At 40.1% G+C, this 19482-nt stretch overlaps 2 protein-coding genes across 2 annotated transcripts; one reads left to right on the top strand and one right to left on the bottom strand.

Moving 5' to 3' along the window:
* Window positions 1-557: 557 nt before the first annotated feature.
* LOC120413132 (histone-lysine N-methyltransferase eggless) lies at window positions 558-14212 on the top strand. Its single transcript, XM_039573836.2, has 7 exons — window positions 558-756; window positions 864-2720; window positions 2778-3048; window positions 3102-5506; window positions 5568-5613; window positions 13657-13820; window positions 13880-14212. The coding sequence occupies exons 2-7, from the start codon at window positions 882-884 to the stop codon at window positions 14084-14086; spliced, it is 4932 nt and encodes a 1643-aa protein (XP_039429770.1). The 5' UTR covers window positions 558-756; window positions 864-881; the 3' UTR covers window positions 14087-14212.
* LOC120413139 (MTRF1L release factor glutamine methyltransferase) lies at window positions 14203-17845 on the bottom strand. The gene is made up of 2 exons (XM_039573846.2): window positions 17134-17845; window positions 14203-14750 (listed from the first exon to the last, which is right to left on the bottom strand). The coding sequence occupies exons 1-2, from the start codon at window positions 17656-17658 to the stop codon at window positions 14289-14291; spliced, it is 987 nt and encodes a 328-aa protein (XP_039429780.1). The 5' UTR covers window positions 17659-17845; the 3' UTR covers window positions 14203-14288.
* Window positions 17846-19482: the final 1637 nt, after the last annotated feature.

The following is a 19482-nucleotide window of genomic DNA, read 5'->3' as shown; positions in this document are numbered from 1 at the left end:
GATAAAATGAGCCATACAACGAAACCTAAGCCTTATTTTGTACTTTCAAAATATTATAAGACAACAAAGGTTTTGAAAAAAAACTTCATTAAATTTTATGCCCCGTGGCGTTTACGTCGTTTTGGCGGTTATGTGGTAGTAGAATCAGCTAATTGCATTGCTAGCAACAATTCCTCATACTGGAAATAATCAAAATTGTAAAAATTACGGCCTTTCGAGCGATTGTTCCTCTTGCCCCATATGGTCGTCTTGCCCCACCTTCCCCTACGCACATCGGAAGGCACCGGTCAAGAAAAATTTCAAATGGGCAGCAGCAGAGGGTGAAGAAAAGCCCCAAGAAAATGCTCCATCTCCTTTGTTCTGCTGTTCGTAAAGCTGTTTCTTGACCCCTTTCCTTCCAATCTCCATACTAGCCTTTACGCCATAATTTAGACAACTTGCCGAAACATAAATAAAACACCACTTGATATTTTTGTTCAAAAATCGCCTGAAAGTAGGCAATCAATACAATGCTGCCAGTGCTGCAGATCTTTTTTCGCTGCTGTCTTGTCCCTCATCCACTCGAGCCGCGGGCCCGCTGTCAAACAGATCAAAACAGACGAACAAAAATTTTAGCGTCCGCGGAAAATCGATGGTCGCTTTCGAAAAAGTTAAATTTCCCCAATAAAACGCCGATAAAAGCTCAGAATTTTGCGTCACAAATGTTCCGCTAGTGTTTCTCTGTGATTTGAACGTATTACACCCCGTTAATTTTTGGTAAGTGCACAAAACTCTTCAAACAAATGAAGTCAAACAAACTTTGCAATAAAGTTGAGGTTATGTCATGCCAAACATTTCTGATTGAATTTCCTTCCCCGCAACAGAAATCCCGCAACCGGCCAATGGAATCCGAGGAACCGAGCGCGGCAAAGCCGCAAAAACCGTCCGTCCCGATCACGATCGACGTCGAGTCGGACGATGAGCCGGGGGCAAAGGTTGCGGCGGCGGCGGCCGAGCCCGAGAAGCCTCCGCCGGAGAAGAAGACACCGAAGGTGATTCCGGTCGACGAGGACGAAGATGAAGAGGGCGAGAAGGACACGAAGGGGGATGGACAGAGTCCGGTTGAGGAGAAAGCTTCTCCCCGGAAGCGGAAGGCGCCGGAGGTGATTGCACTGGATGAGGACGACGACGATGAGCGGGTGGTCGCGGGGACGGTTGAGGGAGAAGGTGATAAGAAGGGGGACGGGTTGCCCGAGGTAGTTTCAGAGGTGATGGCAGTGGAGGTGAAAGAACCTGAAGTTTCTGTTGAGGTTGAGAAGGTGGACACTTCAGTGTTGATTGAAGATGAAGTCCAGAAATCGCCTGAAAAGGTCGAAGAAGACAAAGCAGATGTTGATTGTGATTCGAAGGTTGAGGAAACGCCAACAGAAAAAGAGATAGTTGCAGAACCTTCCGTTGAAAAGCAATCGCTTGTTCAAGCGGTTGAGAATACAGAGGAAAAGGAATCTTCGGATCAAGAGAACAAAACTATACCTACTCCAGAACAAGAGCAACAAATAAGCGCCGAAGAACAATCTCCCAAAGCGACAACTTCTTCAGACGACTGCGATCCAAAGGAAGTCGAATCAGCAGAGTTAGACAGAGCTGTTATAACTGCAAAGTCCGACGAAGCTGCAGTTGAAGAGGAGAAACTTGTTGAAGTGGAACCAGCGCAAACCTCTGCTGAACCACTGGAAACTCCCGACTCAACCGTAGAACCTGCTGCAACAGTTGAAATCGACGCAAGTAACGAAGAGAAAGACAAAAGTCCTGAGCCGCCAACGAAGTGTGAAGATCCTGAAGAGCATAAATCGGTTCCGGAGCTAGGCGAATCAACCGAAGCTGAGAAGCCCATCGACCTCGACGATGACGTTGAAATGGTCGAAACGGAAAAGGTCAGCGTAAAGCACGAAGAACCAGCGAAACCAGCAGCAGCAGTCGATGAGGATGACGACGATGTCGTGATGGTCTCTTTGGAGCCCAAACCTTCCGAACCGGTCAAGGTTGAGACCAGCGATGTTGATAACAAGCCTGCTGAAGAGATCTCAGAGAAAAAGGTTGACGAATCGGCTGAACCGGTGAAGACCGAGCAAGATGACGACGACGATGTTGTGGAGGTCGTTGAACCTAAACCGGATAAGCCTGAGGAAAAGATCGCTGAAACGGAGGTCAAGAAAGAGTCGAGCGACGATTGCAAGAAAGAAGAAGCAGTTGAACCAATTGAAGCGAAAGAAGTCGCCAAAGTTGAGGCCGATTCCACCAAGTCTGAAGATAAGCCCAAGGTCGAGGAAAAGCTCCAAAACCCGGACGAAAAGTCCGACGCCGACAAAGATTCTGAAAAGACCTTCGAGCTGGACGAAAAATCCGGCGAGTTCCTAGAGCGGGACACCAAACCGGAAGAGGCCGTTCCGCAGCTGCTAATAACGGGCGATTCGGACGAGGATGTCGTGATGGTGGAAAACGATTCCGCCAAAGCAGCCGGCAAGCCGGAGACCAAAGTAGAAGCCGCCAAGCCTGCGGTCGTGACTAAACCGCTCAAGGAAGTCGTCAGCGTCGAGTGCATCAACCCGGAGTGTAGGCACGAAACGAAGGAGATGGCACCGGCGGCCAACTTCGTGCTGAACTTTCTGGGCCTTCCGAAAAAAGCCAAGAAGCAGCGCATTTGTGTCACCTGCTTCGACGGGATCAAGGAGAAATATGAGGTTTGTTTGGTAATTCCTTGTGAGTTACGAAAATCTTAAAGAATTGCTTCGTTTCAGGAATTTGCTGGCCCGATAGTCGCGCAGCATCCGCTGCTGTTTTGCGAGATGCCTCGGAAGAACGAGCTGGTGGAGATTTCCGACAGCAGCGAGGAAGAGGAGGACGCGGACACCAAGTCGGAGACGGAGAAGCCCCTGCCGGAGGATATCGTTGCGTTGATCGATACCGAGCTGAACGACATCCTGACGAGCACGTTCGAGAAGATCAACCTGGAACAGCAGATCGAGTGGACGGAGCAGATCATGAAGCAGAAGATCGCGTACAATACGAGTGAGTTTATCGATTCTTCTTTAAAACTGGTCTCAAAAGCAAGCTTCTTTCAGAAATCTCCGACGAAATCAACAACGAGCTGAACGAGCTGCAGCGCAAGGTCGATCGGATTCACCTGCAATTGTACTCCAAGTCCCGGCCCAAATATCAGGATCTCCCGCCGTGCAACATCTTCCACGAGGTCGACCTGCTCGGAAAAGCCCACGTAACGACGCAGTCCCAACCGGCAGCAACGCCCACAAACCGCCAATACTCGCCCCAGAAGCAGCATCAATCATCAACGGCATCAACCATTTCCCAACAGGCACCAGCTGCAGCGGCGGCCGCCGCCAAGGAAGAATTTGTCCGGCCCGCGGTGATCGTGGGTCAGTTTTACTTTGCCGTCAAGCACAAACTGCTCAGCAACTGGGCCGAGTGCCAGGTGGTGGAGGCGGTCAACGTCGCCGATAAGGCGCTCTACAAGGTGAACTTCCTGTTCAACCAGGGCGCCGGCAGCGCCCCGATCAAGGTCGTTCCAGCCAAGTATCTGGCCTATCGGCACTCGTTCAACGTGAAGCTTCCGCTGGGAACGCGCGTGATTGCGCGATTCGACGCCGGTTCGTCTACGGCGCCGCCGGGAAAGGCGAACCAGCAGATGCAGGCCAAAACGAACGCGTTCTACCCGGGCATCATCGCGGAATCGTTCGGCAAGTACAACCGACACCGGTACTTGATCTTCTTCGACGACGGGTACGCTCAGTACGTAAGTCACGGCGATGTCCGCGTTGTTTGCGAGGAGTCTAAAGAGGTTTGGGCGGACATTCATCCGCACTCGCAGGAGTTCATCAAGGCGTACCTGCAGAACTACCGGTCGCAGCGACCGATGGTACAGGTCAAGGTCGGCCAGCGGATCATTACCGAGTGGAAGGGCAAATGGATCTACGCCAAAGTGGTGGACATTGACGCCAGTCTCGTGCAACTCTTTTTCCCCGACGACAATCGGCACGAGTGGATCTACCGCGGCTCAACGCGACTCGGTCCGTTGTACCAAGAAAAGGCACTCAGCATGACCAAGGCGAACAACAAGTTCTCCAAGTTCCAGAAGCGCAACGAACCCTCCATCGAGTACATTACGCTGGACGACGACGACGACGATCAGAACAAACAGTCGGACGCCAAAAAGGCACCACCATCCCAAGACATACAACAATACAACAAAACCCTGCAGCAAACCATGCTGGACAACGCCGCCGCAAATCGTTCCGTGGCCAAAAAGAGCACCTTCAACCGACCCGTCCCGGCCGCCGCCGCCGCTCCTCAGCAGCCCTCCGCCGTGTTCATGAACAGTTCCACAATCTACTGCGAGGACGATCGCCCCAAGGGCAAAATCGTGTACTACACCGCGAAGAAGCATCTTCCACCGCTCAAGTACAAACAGCACCAGTGTTCGCCAAGCTGCCTGTTCAAAATCACCCACAACCTCAAATCCTACAGCCCACTCGCCAAACCACTCCTCTCCGGCTGGGAACGGCAGCTGTGCAAAATGAAGTACAAGAAGGTGTTCGTCGTGTACCGAGGACCGTGCGGCCGCCGATTGCGCAACATGTACGAGCTGCACATGTACCTGCGCATGACGAACGCCACCCTGAACGTGGAAAACTTTGACTTTGACCCGGTTATTCACTGCCTGGCGGAGTACGTGATCGAGAATCACATCTACCACAACCCGGACCTTTCCGACGGCAAAGAGTACATGGCGGTGCCGTGCGTCAACTACTTTGACGACACGAAACCCCCGCCGTGCATCTACTCGACGGAGCGCATCCCGACCGAGGGCGTCAACCTAAATCTGGACGAGGACTTTATGTGCGGCTGTGACTGCGAGGACGACTGTATCGACAAATCGCGCTGCCAGTGCTGGCAACTGACGGTGGCGGGTGCCAAGTTCACCAACCAAAACACCCCGATCGACAACATTGGCTACGTGTACAAGCGGCTGCAGGAACCGGTGCTGACCGGAATCTACGAGTGCAACTCCCGCTGCAAGTGCAAGAGCAACTGCCTGAACCGGGTGGTGCAGCATCCGCTCCAAACTAAGCTGCAGGTGTTCAAAACCAGCAATCGGGGCTGGGGTATTCGCTGCCTCAACGACGTCTCCAAAGGTAGCTTCATCTGCATCTACTCGGGTCACCTGCTGACGGAGGAAGCCGGCAACAATATCTGCCAGTCCAACTCGAACAAAGCCGGCGACGAGTACTTTGCCGACTTGGATTACATCGAAACGGTGGAGCAGCTGAAGGAAGGGTACGAAGCGGACGTGGTCGAGTCGGAGAGCGAAAACGACAGCGACGGGCCGGACTACGACGCCAAGCGGGACAGTGATGCGAGCGATGACGACTTTACCTCGAGCATCAACCCGTCGGATGCGGCCGTGAAGACGCGCGCTCAGCTGCGAAAGGACGCCAAGAAGAGTGATAAGGTATGATTGGTGTGGGGTACTGCATGATTTGTGGTCTATGATTTTCAACTTTATCTTGCAGAAATCTCAAAAGAAGAAAGAAGATCCGAAACAGGACTCTGATGATGGTAAGTCTAAAGAGAAGTTTTGTAGCTGTTAATCATGACTATGGGCAAAATTATTATTGAATTTTAATCTTGTAAATGTAAATTTCCCGCCCAGTATCCTAAATCATGATCAGGCTGATACGCAGATCGGAAGGAACGCAAAACTCCATATAAAAAAACGCCCAAGAAACGGTCAAGAAAAGAGTCACGAAAAGATTTTTCTTAAGCGGTACACAGCTCAAAAGTAACAGAAACGGAAAGTGGCGTTTGACGTTGTTTCGAGCGGTGCATGTTTGCAATAATGTTTTGGTAAATTGTATTCGTTATAATAATATTGGAAATCTACGCCGAATTTTGATTTTGATGCATAATTTTGAAGTTAAAAGAACAGATTTATTTTTGATCGGAATGGATTAAAAACAAGAAGTTGTCTTTACGCAACACACTGCCAGGGTTACCAGGTCAACAAATGAAAAATCTGGTAAAGTATCTTTTAAGAATCTGGAAAAATCTGGCAGACGAAAATCTAACAAATTTGAATGGTGAAGGGGAAGGAGGATATAAATTTATACAAAAGTTTATAGAATTCAGATGGTCCTATAACTGATTTTATGGCAACAAAAATTTGGAATTCGCATTTTATTTGAGAAATACACATTCTATTTTCAATTAGGGGCAGGGGGGGCAGAATGGGCCACCCTTGGTTTTGGGCTTTAGAATGGATTTAGACCAATTGTAAGGCAAGGGTCTTATAAAGGACGTCAAATAACTTCACGATACCGAAAACGACGTTTGAATTCATTGTATTTTTCGAATTATGAGCAAAAATGAAAATTTATTGACAAAACTACGCAAATGTTGTTTATTTCGAGGTTTTTAAATAAGCTTTCTGAAAAGTTGGATTGTTTGAAAAAGTTTGCTCAATGCTTATAACGTTACTAGATGTTACTACCAAGGTATACAAACAACAACGGAACCTTAAAATCATTTAGAGGCTTGGCGGTGGAAGTGTTAAATTAAAATCCACTTGGGGGCAGAATGGACCACCCTTATCCTGCCTTATAAAAACAATCAAAAGTTATGAAATTTGGATTAAATGGATTATTTCACTCCTGGTAGCTTCACAAATCACGTTTAATGCAACATTAGTTGATTTTTTAGTTGTTTTGATAATTATTTTTAGATTAAATTTTCAAAACAACCTATCCCTCATGGGTTTCCTATGCAGATAGGGCCTTTTGAAAATTTAATCGAGATTTGTAAAAATAGTGTCCTTTTTCAACATATTAACACTATTTACAAAAATGTTTGTTTTTTTTTTTTTTTTGTTTTATTTATCCAGGTTAGCAGCTTTAATAGCTGATTCAACCTGCCTTCAAAAACAAAAGGAGGATAGGAATAGAGGAAAATACACTTGAACTTCACACTTCACTTCATATTTTCTAGCACTAGTTCATTGAAATCTTCCTCTTCTAACAATTCGATCCATTTTGCGAAGCCGTCCTTTCCTAATTTTTGATAGCATTGCCACCATTTCTCCTTGTACATAGTCTGCAGTCTCATTGCTTGGTGTTTTGTTGCGTCGTCCACTGCTTCCTGGTACTTCCGCCCGGCTTCTTTCCATTTTTTGTAGAAAAAATTGGTTCGCTGGTCATCCGTCAATTTCATTTTTTTCCGTTCATGCTTCGATCGCACGACTTCGAAATCATCATCGTTTTCCAGTTCCATTTGTGGTTGATCGTTGTTGTTGTTGCTGCTGCTGTTTTCCCCTTCTTCGGCTGGCCGTTTTGTTTTGATGCATTTTTTGTTATTGCTGTCGTCGTCAGTTTTAGCCGTCGTACTGCTGCTGCTTGACTCCCCGGCTTTGTTTGGTTCTGCTGACACATCTTTTTCCGTGTTATTTTTGGTTGCGCGCTTTTTCTTAGTGAGTCGGGCGTTTGGTTGGCCTTTGTAGAAGACGTTGCTGTCGCAGCCATCTATCTTTAGGCGCCTTGGAATTGGACGGTCCAAGTTCATGCGAAGCACCCGCACTCCGTTCGAAATGCCTACGAAGAACTTTTTCCATGTATCACTTTTTATGGTCAGCACTTTGCCGTACTGACTCATAGTATTGGTGATTTTTTCAGCCGGCAGCTCCGGTGGCAAATCATGTATCCTGACTTCCACGGTGTGATCTTTGAAGTACACCGGGATCAGGAACATTTGATTCCCGCACTGCATGGAGTGCCGCAGATTCTTGCTGATTGCACGTTCTGCTAGTGCTGGGTCGTTAAACTCAATTAGAGCAACGCCAGACTGTAACAATTGAACGCACTTCAGTTCATGCTTGCACTGCACTTTTAGTTCGCGCGATATGAACCTCTCGACGTCGAGGGGTTTGGGTCGGGTGGGTAAGACGTTGAAATCTAATACCACTACGGTGTTTCGCGTCTTACTCATTTTTGCTGAGCAAGAAAAACACCGAGAGAGGAGTTAAATGCAACCGCTTGCTATCGTGGTTGGAGCCGTACTGAATGTTTGTTTTGGTAAGTGACTATTTTTATTAAAGTGGTCTAACTTCATGGCAACTATGTTAGAAAGGTACCTCAAGTCATTTCTTATCTCCCTTCAAGGTTGTATTGAACGAAATGGCTTGTTTTCTAAAGTGGCCCATTCTGCCCCGCACCCTGGAAAAGTAGCCGATTTTTTTTTTAAAGTGGCTCAAAAATAGTTTTAAGCTAAAAAAATTCATCAACCAAGTATACAACATTGAAGGGAACATCCCAAAGCATAAGCCTACTACACTGAATTCATAAGTTTTCATGTTTTTCAATGGTTTTTGGCGCATTTTAGTTAGGGTTTAATCAAAAAATTGTTCAAAATTGGTATAAAGTGAAAAATCTGTCAATATCTGGCACAGAGAAGGGTGAATCTTTATTCTGGCAGACACTTGAAAAATCTGGCATTTCCAGATTTATCTGGCAGCCTGACAACCCTGCTGGCGGGACCGAAATGAAATAAACCAGAGTGAAAAAACTAATAAAAGCGGCAGGGGGGGCAGAATGGACTGAAAACTTACTGAAAAAACCTGAAATTTTGAAACTCAACAATACAAATAATATTTAATCTAAGAATTTAAGAATTCAATAATTTAAGAATAGAATAATTTAAAAATTTAATAATTTAACAGTTTAATAATTTATTAAATTAATAATTAAATAATTTAATAAATTAATAATTCAACGATTTAATAATTTAAAAAAATATTAATTTAATAATTTCATAATTCCATAATTTCATAATTTTATTATTTTGAAATTTTAGTATCTCTAGTTTAGAGTTTAAGAATATTTGTTGTTAAAGTTTTTGAAAAAAAAACATGTTTAATCTATTTAATTTTAACTTTTTGAATATTTCTTTTTATCTTTTTATTTTTTCCCACAAAGAACCTCAAGCGCGCACACCGTCAAACGCGCTCATACCCAACTGTCAACTTTTGTTGGAGGCGTCACGAAAAAAATGCGCAACATTTCTTGACCGCGTTCCTTCCGATCTGCATACTTAGCTGTACGATGAACATATTTTCGACCAGGGCCTGTAAATATTCGATTTTTTTAGTAAATGGTGACTGAGTGCTTCGTTCGCCTTGAAATTCGTTAAACTTGTTCATTTTTACCGATGGTTTACCGATCTAAACTTTACCGATTAAAAAAAATATAAAAACTAAATAAAATTAAAAAAAACATATAAAATTAAAAATGGATGAAAATTTATAAATCTAGAGATGTAAAAATTTCAATACGTACTCAATGATCCTCGCCAAAGTGTCACTCAGAAAAATCGAAACACGAAATTTGTATTATTTTCTTCTAAAATTTTTTTTAACCTAAAATATGACTCCAAAAATGTTCCAAAGTTATCAGGTTTTCTGTAATCTAAGCTGCCGTTCTACGCATAATTGTCCCATGTTCAAAAAAGTGCAACTCTTGACTTTTTTTTTGATTAGGTCCTATAAACATATGAAAGACAATAGGTTATAGGACCTTTTCAAAAAAAACTCTGGAACTGAGAAAAACGCGATTGAAATTTTTCGACCGTTTTTTTGTGTTTCCTCGCATAATTGTCCCGTGGGTCTCTATTCACCCCATAAGTCCCTAATCATCCCAGTTAGCAGTTTATCACTCTTATTTGTAATCCTCTTGCTAAACAATAGGTAAACAAGACACAATACTTCGTAAAACTGATAATTTCGTGAAAGAAAATACTTGGTGGGACAATTATGCGTAGAAGTACAACGATGGGACAAACAGACTTGGTGTTGTTTTCAATGATTTTTTGAACAAAGTACTAGATTTTATGTGTTTTTCAGAAAGTATACGTAAAACTAAACTAAAAAATGATAAAAAGTCAGAATCGTCCAAAAATGACATGGGACAATTATGCGTAGAACGGCAGTAAGATGGTGTCAAAAATTGTAGCTTTAAAAAATTAAAGAAATCAGCAGTTTTTAATTGATATTAAATACTTTATAAATGAAAAAATCAAGAATTTAAGAGTATAAGAATTTAAGAAGCGCTGCTATTCATAAATAGGTCGTTATTTTATTTTTATTTTTTTGCTGCGTGTAGTCTATCACCTAATAATACCCAGGACTGAGATAATCTGTTTCTGCATATTCCATGTCTGATACAAATTATACTTTCCCATAATTTCGAAGCCGGTTAGCGAGTAAACCTTGACCATTTTTACTTATTTTTGAAAAAAAAAAAACAATATTCGAACTGGAACGTCAAATAGGGGAAATAGGGTATATGACCCTATTTTGGACCTAGTGCCTATTTTGGACCTATTTTTATGAATCGAGGTAGTTCAGGCTTTTAAAGTACGAATTCACTGAATCCAACCAACAGAAAGTGTAGGCAGGATCGTTTTGTATCTTACCTCTCCCAAAAATGTTAACATTTTTGATTATTTCCGCTTTTTCAGCCACTTTTTCCAACGCCATTCGAACTTCCTTTCATTTTCCTAGCACATCGATTAGGTCCAAAAATTCCGGCCTCGTTGCTTATCAGATTTGGCTCGCGACACCATGATGATTTTGCCAGTTTTGTTTATCAATTTATTTCGATATTTCATTGAAATTGATTGAAATTTTTTAATGTAATATTTTGAATTGAATTTCTTTACTGTAATTATTTGAATGAAATCTAAGCTTTAAAAAGCAAATGATTAACAGAAACAATGAAAATATGTCTTTTTAAACGATAAAAATGCAAATTGATGCTAGAGATTTGGATGATTGTTAGGACCGATTGCAAAGTATCCCAAAATTTAAACTGATGTTGATTTATTTTTGTCTTAACATCATTATCACCAATTTAGCCGCATATATTTTTAATTTTTGCTTAAAAAATGCAAACTGGCTACCCTGTTGGAATTGAAAGGGAAACGATTGAAAAACCTAAAGGGTCTAGTTCATTAAATCATCAGCTGTCACCGTGACAGGAGCTGTCAACATCGCTTACGAGTGGTTTTTGAAAAAGTCGTATGAATTAAATTTAAAAAAATCTTGAGTTAGTTTTAAAAAGATCCTGAGCGCTAGTTGTAAACAAATCAATTTTTCGATTAGTTCTCGATCAATTTACGAATTATAAATAAAAAATGCTTTGAATTATCATCTGCACGTCTTTTAAATCAAATAAGTGTCGGAGATCGTGATGGCTTTTACGACGTATTGCAAACAAATCAGAGAAATATACATATGGACAATATATTTTTTGTAAGTTTTAACTGATTTTTGCATATTTATCTATATATAATTTTAAAAAATACAGGTGTAACTTATTTTTTCACAATTGGCAGCGTTGGTTTACAATAAATTACACTTTAAAATTTTACCGTGTCAATCATGTTAGAAACACAATTAAACCAGCTGGAAAAATAAAAATCTTCGAAAAAAAAATTAGCATAACAGGTTAATGCGATGTTAACATTATGAATTTTATGATTTGAGACATATAGCCGGGGTGACTTTGAAAGGTTTGATATTTTTCCGCAAAATGAAGAGTACAAATTGAATACGTACGGAGTGGCATGGAATCATACTGACCGTGGTAGAGAAGTGCTCAAAGTACCTCATGAAGAACTTTTCATGAAATTTTGAAAAGTTTAAAAAGTTAGTTAACTATAACTAAGAAAATGTTGATAAATAGCATTATTTTCATCTTCTCAACGTGTCATGATTTTTTCAATGAACATGATTTTTAATCGTAAAATGGAATGCATTTTCGGATTCTTCGGACAATCTTCTACTAGGAAAAGGTAAAATAAGTTATATAAATATTATTAAATATTATTTGTTTTTGAAACATAATTTAAAAATATCTCATAATTTAAAGGCATTTCCAGTAAAACAAATTTAATTTAAAATGTGAAAACTTTTGATTCATTCTTTAAATTCAGTTATACATGTAATATAAATCCATAATTTAATAAACAAAACTAGTTTCAACGAATTTCAGGCAAAGTTCTGAATTTTTAACAATATTTCCTAAAATTTATATGTATTATGTTAAAAAGCTTATAAACATAGTTAACTAAGTATTGACATAAATGATTTTCTTACAAATTATATCAGCAACCTAAGTGATGGTAAGTTTGAAGTAAAAATAATGTTTGAAAACCTCAAATCTGCATTTAACAAGACAAACTATGACTATCAAAGGCACCCTTGAATACCATACCTTGATTTTTTTCAAATATTACATCGTTTTTAAAGTGCAACACTGCCCATGTTCGCATAAATGTCCCATATGCAAAAACAGCAAGCTGAGAAAAACGCATTTGAAGTTTGTCCCATACATAAGGCTACGTGTTAAGTTTTCGCGAAAAAACTGGATTTTCTCCTAATTTCTAGAACAAAGTACTGGATGTTATATGCTCTTTTGAAAGAGCACACAATTTTGAACCAACCTGCATCAATAACTCGAAATCGATGAAAATGCATATGGGACATTTATGCGATCAGGGGCAGAACATGTAGTTAAACTTTTTGTCAAGCAACTGTAAAGTTTAACATGACATATGAGAAAGTTTCACACCAAGTTACAAGCTGTAATCTCCCTTTAAAATTTCTTGATTGTTTAATAATATTTGAACATAAGCTCTGCGTAAAATTTAGAACTTTTTTCATTGTAACTTGTTATGTATCTGTGTCATTCATTTAATTTTAAGATAAGGTGTTTTTATTGCGAGTAATAACGGGTTGTCTTTTATGTTCTAATGCTTGAACAATTAGGTCGTAAGAATAAGCAAATTGTAAATAGGACAGAGACCTGCTAAAGATGCGTGAGTTTCCATTCAAAATGATTAAAACACGTTTTCAAATTCAAATCCATTGTTTCATCATAATTATTTAATTTCTGAAATAAATATTTTCCAAATTATAATCGTGGATAGGCCCTTTGGTTTATCAAACCGAGTTTTTGTAAGTGTGCGTGTTGCCGCCGCACGCCGCAATTCGAGTTGTCCAAATTTCAACCAATCAGAGTGTGGGTCCAAAATAGGTTCAGCGATATCTCCAAAATACATTCAATAAGTCCAAAAAGCATCCAAAAAATGTTTTACTTGAAATGCTTATTACAATGGAATGGTTAAATTATTTTAAATTTTCAATAGTACACTTTGTTAAGCATAAATTAAGGTACAGAACAATCCTGGAACGAGCCAAATTAGTTAGACCGTTCCTGAGAACTATGCGAAATATGTTGACGCTTTGCATAGTAGGTCCAAAATAGGGCCATATACCCTATACCCATTTTAATCACTCTAAGCCGTTCGACCAATTCTCATCACTTTTGCCGTTTTCCGCTATAAAATCAACATTTTTAGATGTATCAACAATGGAGAGTTGCTTGCTCACTTTTATTTGAGCTATTTATTACTTTGGAACGGTCAAAAACATTTTATGAAAGCTGTAATTCATGTTCAAAGTACTGATAGGCCGAAAATAGAAATAGGCTGAAAAAGGGTATAGCTCCCCTACATACCTACACATTTGTTCAACTCCCTTTTCTCACCTTTCAGCGGAGCGCGAAATGATCAGCGTGATGCCCAACACGGACATGGTCAAGGGGGACGTCGCGAGCCCGTCGATCAAGTACCGTTCGGTGCGCAAGCTGTTTGGCAAGCACGAACAGATCTACATCATGGACGCGAAAAAGTCTGGCAATCTCGGTCGATATTTTAACGTGAGTTTCCTGTTGTCAATCCGTTTACGAAAATATTTCAAGATCAAATCTCCTTCCAGCATTCCTGCAACCCGAACCTGTTTGTGCAGAACGTGTTTGTGGACACGCACGATCTGCGCTTCCCGTGGGTGGCATTCTTCGCGCTGAGCAACATCCGAGCTGGGTCGGAACTGACGTGGAACTACAACTACGACGTGGGTTCCGTGCCCGGAAAGGTGCTGTACTGCCAGTGCGGAGCGGAAAATTGTCGCCAGCGGTTGCTGTAAGACTTGCAAGCAGGGTAAGTGTCATCATGAGTGTTGTGTTTAGTCCTCCCCCCGTTTCCACTAATGTCCGATTGTGACCAGATGAATTGAGAACGTAATAAAATGTGCAGACTGTGTAAGGTGAAATCGAAGCGTTTATGTCTTTTTCAGGTTTTTCAAAATGCTAACAGGTTAACAATACATTTGGTTTACATTGCTTGCTTTAAACTTTGACTATCTCCACGAACCGCTCCTTTCGGAACAAGTCCTTGTAGGACGAAACGTATTTCAGTCCTAACCGCTCGCCGTGCTCCTCTAAATACCCAGCAATCAACGGAGGGTGGCTCGTGTCGACCTCGAGCCACAAAATGCCCTCGTCGGCGAGGTGATCCGAGGCGATGGTCAATATTGCCTTGATTACCGTTAGCCCGTCCGGTCCGCCGTCCAACGCTCGCAAGTCCTCGTAAACTTTCACCTCTGGATCGAGCCGTTGCAGCTGGCCGGACGGAACGTACGGCGGGTTGCTCACGATCATGTCGAATCGGTGCCCCGCGAGCTCGTCCGGTAGGTTGTCCACCAGCTTATGCTTGAATATTCGCAGCTTTTTGCTGAAGTCGTAACGTTTGGCGTTTTCCAGCGTTAGCTCGCAGGCGAGTTTGCTTTGGTCGAGGGCGATGGCCGTTGCCTGGAATTGGGAGGAGAAATGCGGAAATTGTTAGCCTGTTAGTAATTATTATGTTCGGAACATAAAAGAAAGCCCTGTAAGCTGTATCTCAGCAACCAGATGAGCAATTCTCCACCAAACCCGGAAATTGATTTTACTTATATTTTTTTATTTGGCTCAAATTTTGTGGGGCCTTTCCTATGACCAAAGAAGCCATTTTGTGTCATTGGTTCACTCACAAATCTGTACAAATCTCCATACAATTTTGGCAGTCTATGTCCATAATTGTCCGTCCCTGCAAATATATTTTTTTTTAAGTTCAGAAAACTTCCTACAATTTTGTCTAAGAAACATTGAAGATTGGACCACTAGTTGCTCAGATACAGCGGATTTTTAATCTCACAGACAACCCTCAATTTTTTAATTTCGATAGCTCAGCAAGTAATGGTTTGATTTTCAATGTTTAAATATGAAACATTCGTGAAATTTTCCGAACTTTTCGAAAAACATTCAATATTACGCTCTTTTAAAATGTTAGTTTTGATGTTTTCATGAATGGACAATCATGGACACTATTTAAAAAAAAAACCCGGATTTTTTCGGACAAAATTTTAATTTGAATGGTTATATTTTGAAAACGGAGCACTCACTCAAAACAAAATTAAAGTACTTTTCGATTGCAAATTTTATTTTACATAAAAAGATGAAGTCGAAAAATGTAAAGTACAAGATTTAATCTTTTTACAAACATCACTGTTTAGAAAATATATAACTCGTCGATTTAATTTTGGTCCATATTTCTGAATGGCTTAAAAGATGCTGGGTTTTGTCCCCTTAAAACATAAAAAAGTTTTAAAACATTTTTTTATTTTTTGTGAAAAAAAAGTTAATTCAAAAATCACGATTTTTTTTGCCGTGTACATATTTTTTTCTGAATAGTCCTCATCAATGCATACAACTTTGCCGAAGACACCAAATCAATCAAAAAAATCCTTGAAAAGTTACAGATTTTCGAATATTTACGTATTATTTTTGTATGAACAGCTGCCAAAATTGTATGGAGATTTGTATGGGTGAACCGATGACACTAAATGGCTTCTTTGGTCATAGGGAAGGCCCCACAAAGTTTGAGCCAAATAAAAAAATATAGGTAAAATCCATTTCCGGGTTTGGTGTACAATTATTCAGTTGGCACAAAATTGCTTCTTTGGTCTTAGGGAAGGTTTCCAAAAAGTTTGAGCAAAAATACAAATAAAATCCATTTCCGAAATTTAAGGACAATAGGGCCCTAAAGCCCTTTGTAAATTTTTATGTACAGCGGTAAAAACAGGATAAATTGATTAGACAACATTTTTTTTCAATGAATCAACTATGGTCCCCTTGAAACGAGCTGTCAAGTAGGACCTTTTCTGTAAAGAAGGGCAGCGATTATTTCTTATTATTATTTTTTTTGGTTGATTTAAAAAATTCCATTTTAAATCCTTTGCGGTCGTACAAAGGGTCATTGTACTCAGAAAAAATAAGCTTTATCGTTGTGAACAAGAATGTCACAAATTTAAGCTTAATGTTAGGACGGAATAGCACCGAAGTGATTTTTTTTCCAAGGATTTCGGATTAACCAGCCTGGACTGTATTCCAAAACCTGTATCGCGGGAAGGTGTTTGTTTGGTGTTTTCAGCAAAGTTGTAGGGCAATTTAATATTTTTTGAATTAGTTTTATAGTACTTAAATTTTTTTTTTGAATTAGTTTTATAGTACTTAAAAAATGTACTCTAACAAATATCAAGTATCAATTTTGAAAGCAAACTCAAATTGTAATTGTCTTCTCTACAATTCCGTAGTAACAGTTCTAGGGCGAATCTGCGATTATAAACAAGCAGTCAATCCCCCTCTTACTTGACGTGAACTGTCGTGCAAAAAGGATAGACTGCTTGTTTACAATCGCAGATTCGCCCTATTGAACTGTTACTACGGAATTCTGTAAAATATTGTTACACTCTGAAAAATAACCCTGCAAAGTTGAAAAAACAATACATTTATTTTTAGTAATGATATTTTTAGTTCTAAATAAAAAAAAATGACTTCTCTGGTATATTACAGATTCGGTAAGTACAATGAATTTGGTACCAAATTTGGAGCCTAACATTTCAAAAGGGCACATAACTTTTGTAAACAATAGCGTATCCTATTCCCTCAAATGACATTTACATAAGGTGTGAAAGGGACACACTCTTGTCTACAAAAGTTATGTGCCCTAATGAAATGGCAAGCACGATTTCTATATCATCACCAGGCCATGAAAAAACAAGTATTAAAAAATAGGATCAATGGTTTCCGAGGTATCGTTAATTGAAAATTGATAGCTGGTGGAAACTTTAAACCCCTCTCTTCGGCCACTCCTCACCTTAGGAACCTGCTTCAGCAGCGACAGCGTAATCGCTCCACTGCCACATCCAATCTCCAGAAAGCTAAACTCCTTCTGCATATCAATCTGCTGCAAGATCAGCTCGACTAGTTCCTCCGTTTCCGGCCGGGGGATAAACACCGGTGGGACCATCTTGAGCGTCATATCCCGAAAGTCCCACTCGCGGATTATGTACTGCACCGGCATCCGCGCAATCCGGCACTCGCACAGTTCTTCGATCTTGGCCAGCTGAGCATCGCTCAGTACTGCGTCCTTGTTCTTGTCCACATCGCCCAGGCAGGACAGCTGCAGTACATGGGCCAGGATGTTGGTGATCGACGTGGTTGCCTCGGGGACATTTTCCGTCTGGAAGCGGCTGGTCCACTTTTCCTGGATGGTCTTTACGGAGACGGCCGATGCCGGGCTGGAACTGAGCGCATCTGTGCACAGGTTTGACCGGGTTAGTGCGTTGATGTTGGATTGGCCCTTCAGCGCGAGGCGTGATATCGAACGGTAGAGAAGCATTGTGGGCACTCTGAGATACTAATTTTTACTATTAAACTAACTTTTAATTTGTTCTATTGTAACTGTATTTCACTTGAATAATTAATAACTGTTTCGAAAGAGGTTTTCATATTATTTTATTGTCGTTCGAATTGCGTTTTTTCTCGGAACTGAACCGAATTACATCAATTTTGTTTACAAACATCCCGTTTAAACTGACGTTTGCTGCGTGCGCACGTGCTATGGATGCTTTGCTGAACGCAATGTTACTTGCAAGTTTGGCCTTTTTTATCGTTATTTTTGGGTGTTAAAAAGTTACGTTTTTTTTTCAATGATTTACTCAATATATTTTCTGTTTTATTTAATGAGTTTGAATTGATATTGTAATTAGATAATGTCATTAAAAAAAATAATCTATTTCTACAATTTAATTAACAAAATATGAAATCCTAAATTTGCTGACATTTAGTTTTTTTTAATCAATAATATTAAAAAGTTTAGAATCACAAACTGTTCCTAATTAATCACGGAATATGTTATCCAAGATAATGGACAACATGGCCATCGTGGAATTTTCATTTGGTAATGTAACTGTAATTTACTATTATTTATGTAATAGGTATTTTTTGTGGCTGTTCTGCAACTGCAAGCTCAAAATATCGTTATCTCAAGAGATTTCAATTCGCCCAACATTCGAAAAATTGATTCTTATGTAAAATCGTCTGGGGAACACGATGGTGAAGTTTAATTCAAAATTTAATCGCATGTATATTGAGAAAATTGCGTGTAAAGTTTTCAATTGCGCAAAATGCATCAAAGTTTGATTCCAATCGAAAATGATGACGCCATTCAACAGCGTCCAATTTCCTTTAAAAATAACTGTCAAGTTTTGCTCTATGATTTTTTGTTTCACAGATAGGGCCATTTGAAAAAAAAATCGCAAAACTTTGGGGCGGTGCCAAAAAAGAAGGGTTGGTCCAATCTGGTTAAAAATCGGGATTCTTACATGTTTTGATAGTATCAATAGCTCCACCAAATTTGAGCTTGATCAAAAAAGTTGATTTCGAATTTGTACTTTTTTGTGTACAGTTGAGGCGAAATGACCCGTATGCTAAATTTAATAATTCAAGAAAACTTTATGTTTGAAATTGTGCTTTGGATTTTTCTCCTGTTTGGTATCTCATGATATGTTTAACTCCAACAAACTTGTTTCCAAAATTTCAAAATAAATTTTGAGTAAAAAAACATTTTTCCATCAAACTTGAGTATCATTAGTAAGAATCAGATTATGAACATTTAGAACCGTATGATTTTTGAAATCTTCTACACTCAACCCCCGGTGGTTGGTCACTTTTTCGTTTGACACTTTTTTAGTTTGTACCCCGTTGGTTGGTCAAAGTCAAACTAAAAAGTGACGAACTGTCACTTTTTACACGGCGCTCACGCACACTATCAAAACAAACGTTTGGTAGTGTGTGTGAACTCCGTGTAAAAGGGGTGTCAAACTAAAAAGTGACCCCGTTCGTTTGACAACAGTTGGTGTCAAACCACCGGGGTTTGAGTGTACCATTTTTGAATTCAATCAACTGAATGAGTTCATCATATAGTTTTATAATTTATTTCAAAATTAATTTAGGTCGTTGTAGTTCTTGTTGGACTGTTTCTTGATCTGAAAATTAGGTTGAAAAAATCGTTTGATTATATCATCGATGTTTTCGGAGAAATACGATTTGTTTTAAAAAAATGATCTTGTGTTTTAACTGAAAAGTTTTCATTTTCTGTTTTTGAAAAACATCCAAAAAAAATTAACTGCTCAATTCCGTTTGCGTGTGAAATATTGAAAAA

The sequence above is a fragment of the Culex pipiens genome, chromosome 2 (assembly GCF_016801865.2).
Source record: "Culex pipiens pallens isolate TS chromosome 2, TS_CPP_V2, whole genome shotgun sequence".
In the NCBI taxonomy this organism is placed as follows: domain Eukaryota; kingdom Metazoa; phylum Arthropoda; class Insecta; order Diptera; family Culicidae; genus Culex; species Culex pipiens.
Note: the sequence above shows the minus strand (reverse complement) of the source record. Positions and strands in the feature narration are given on the sequence as shown.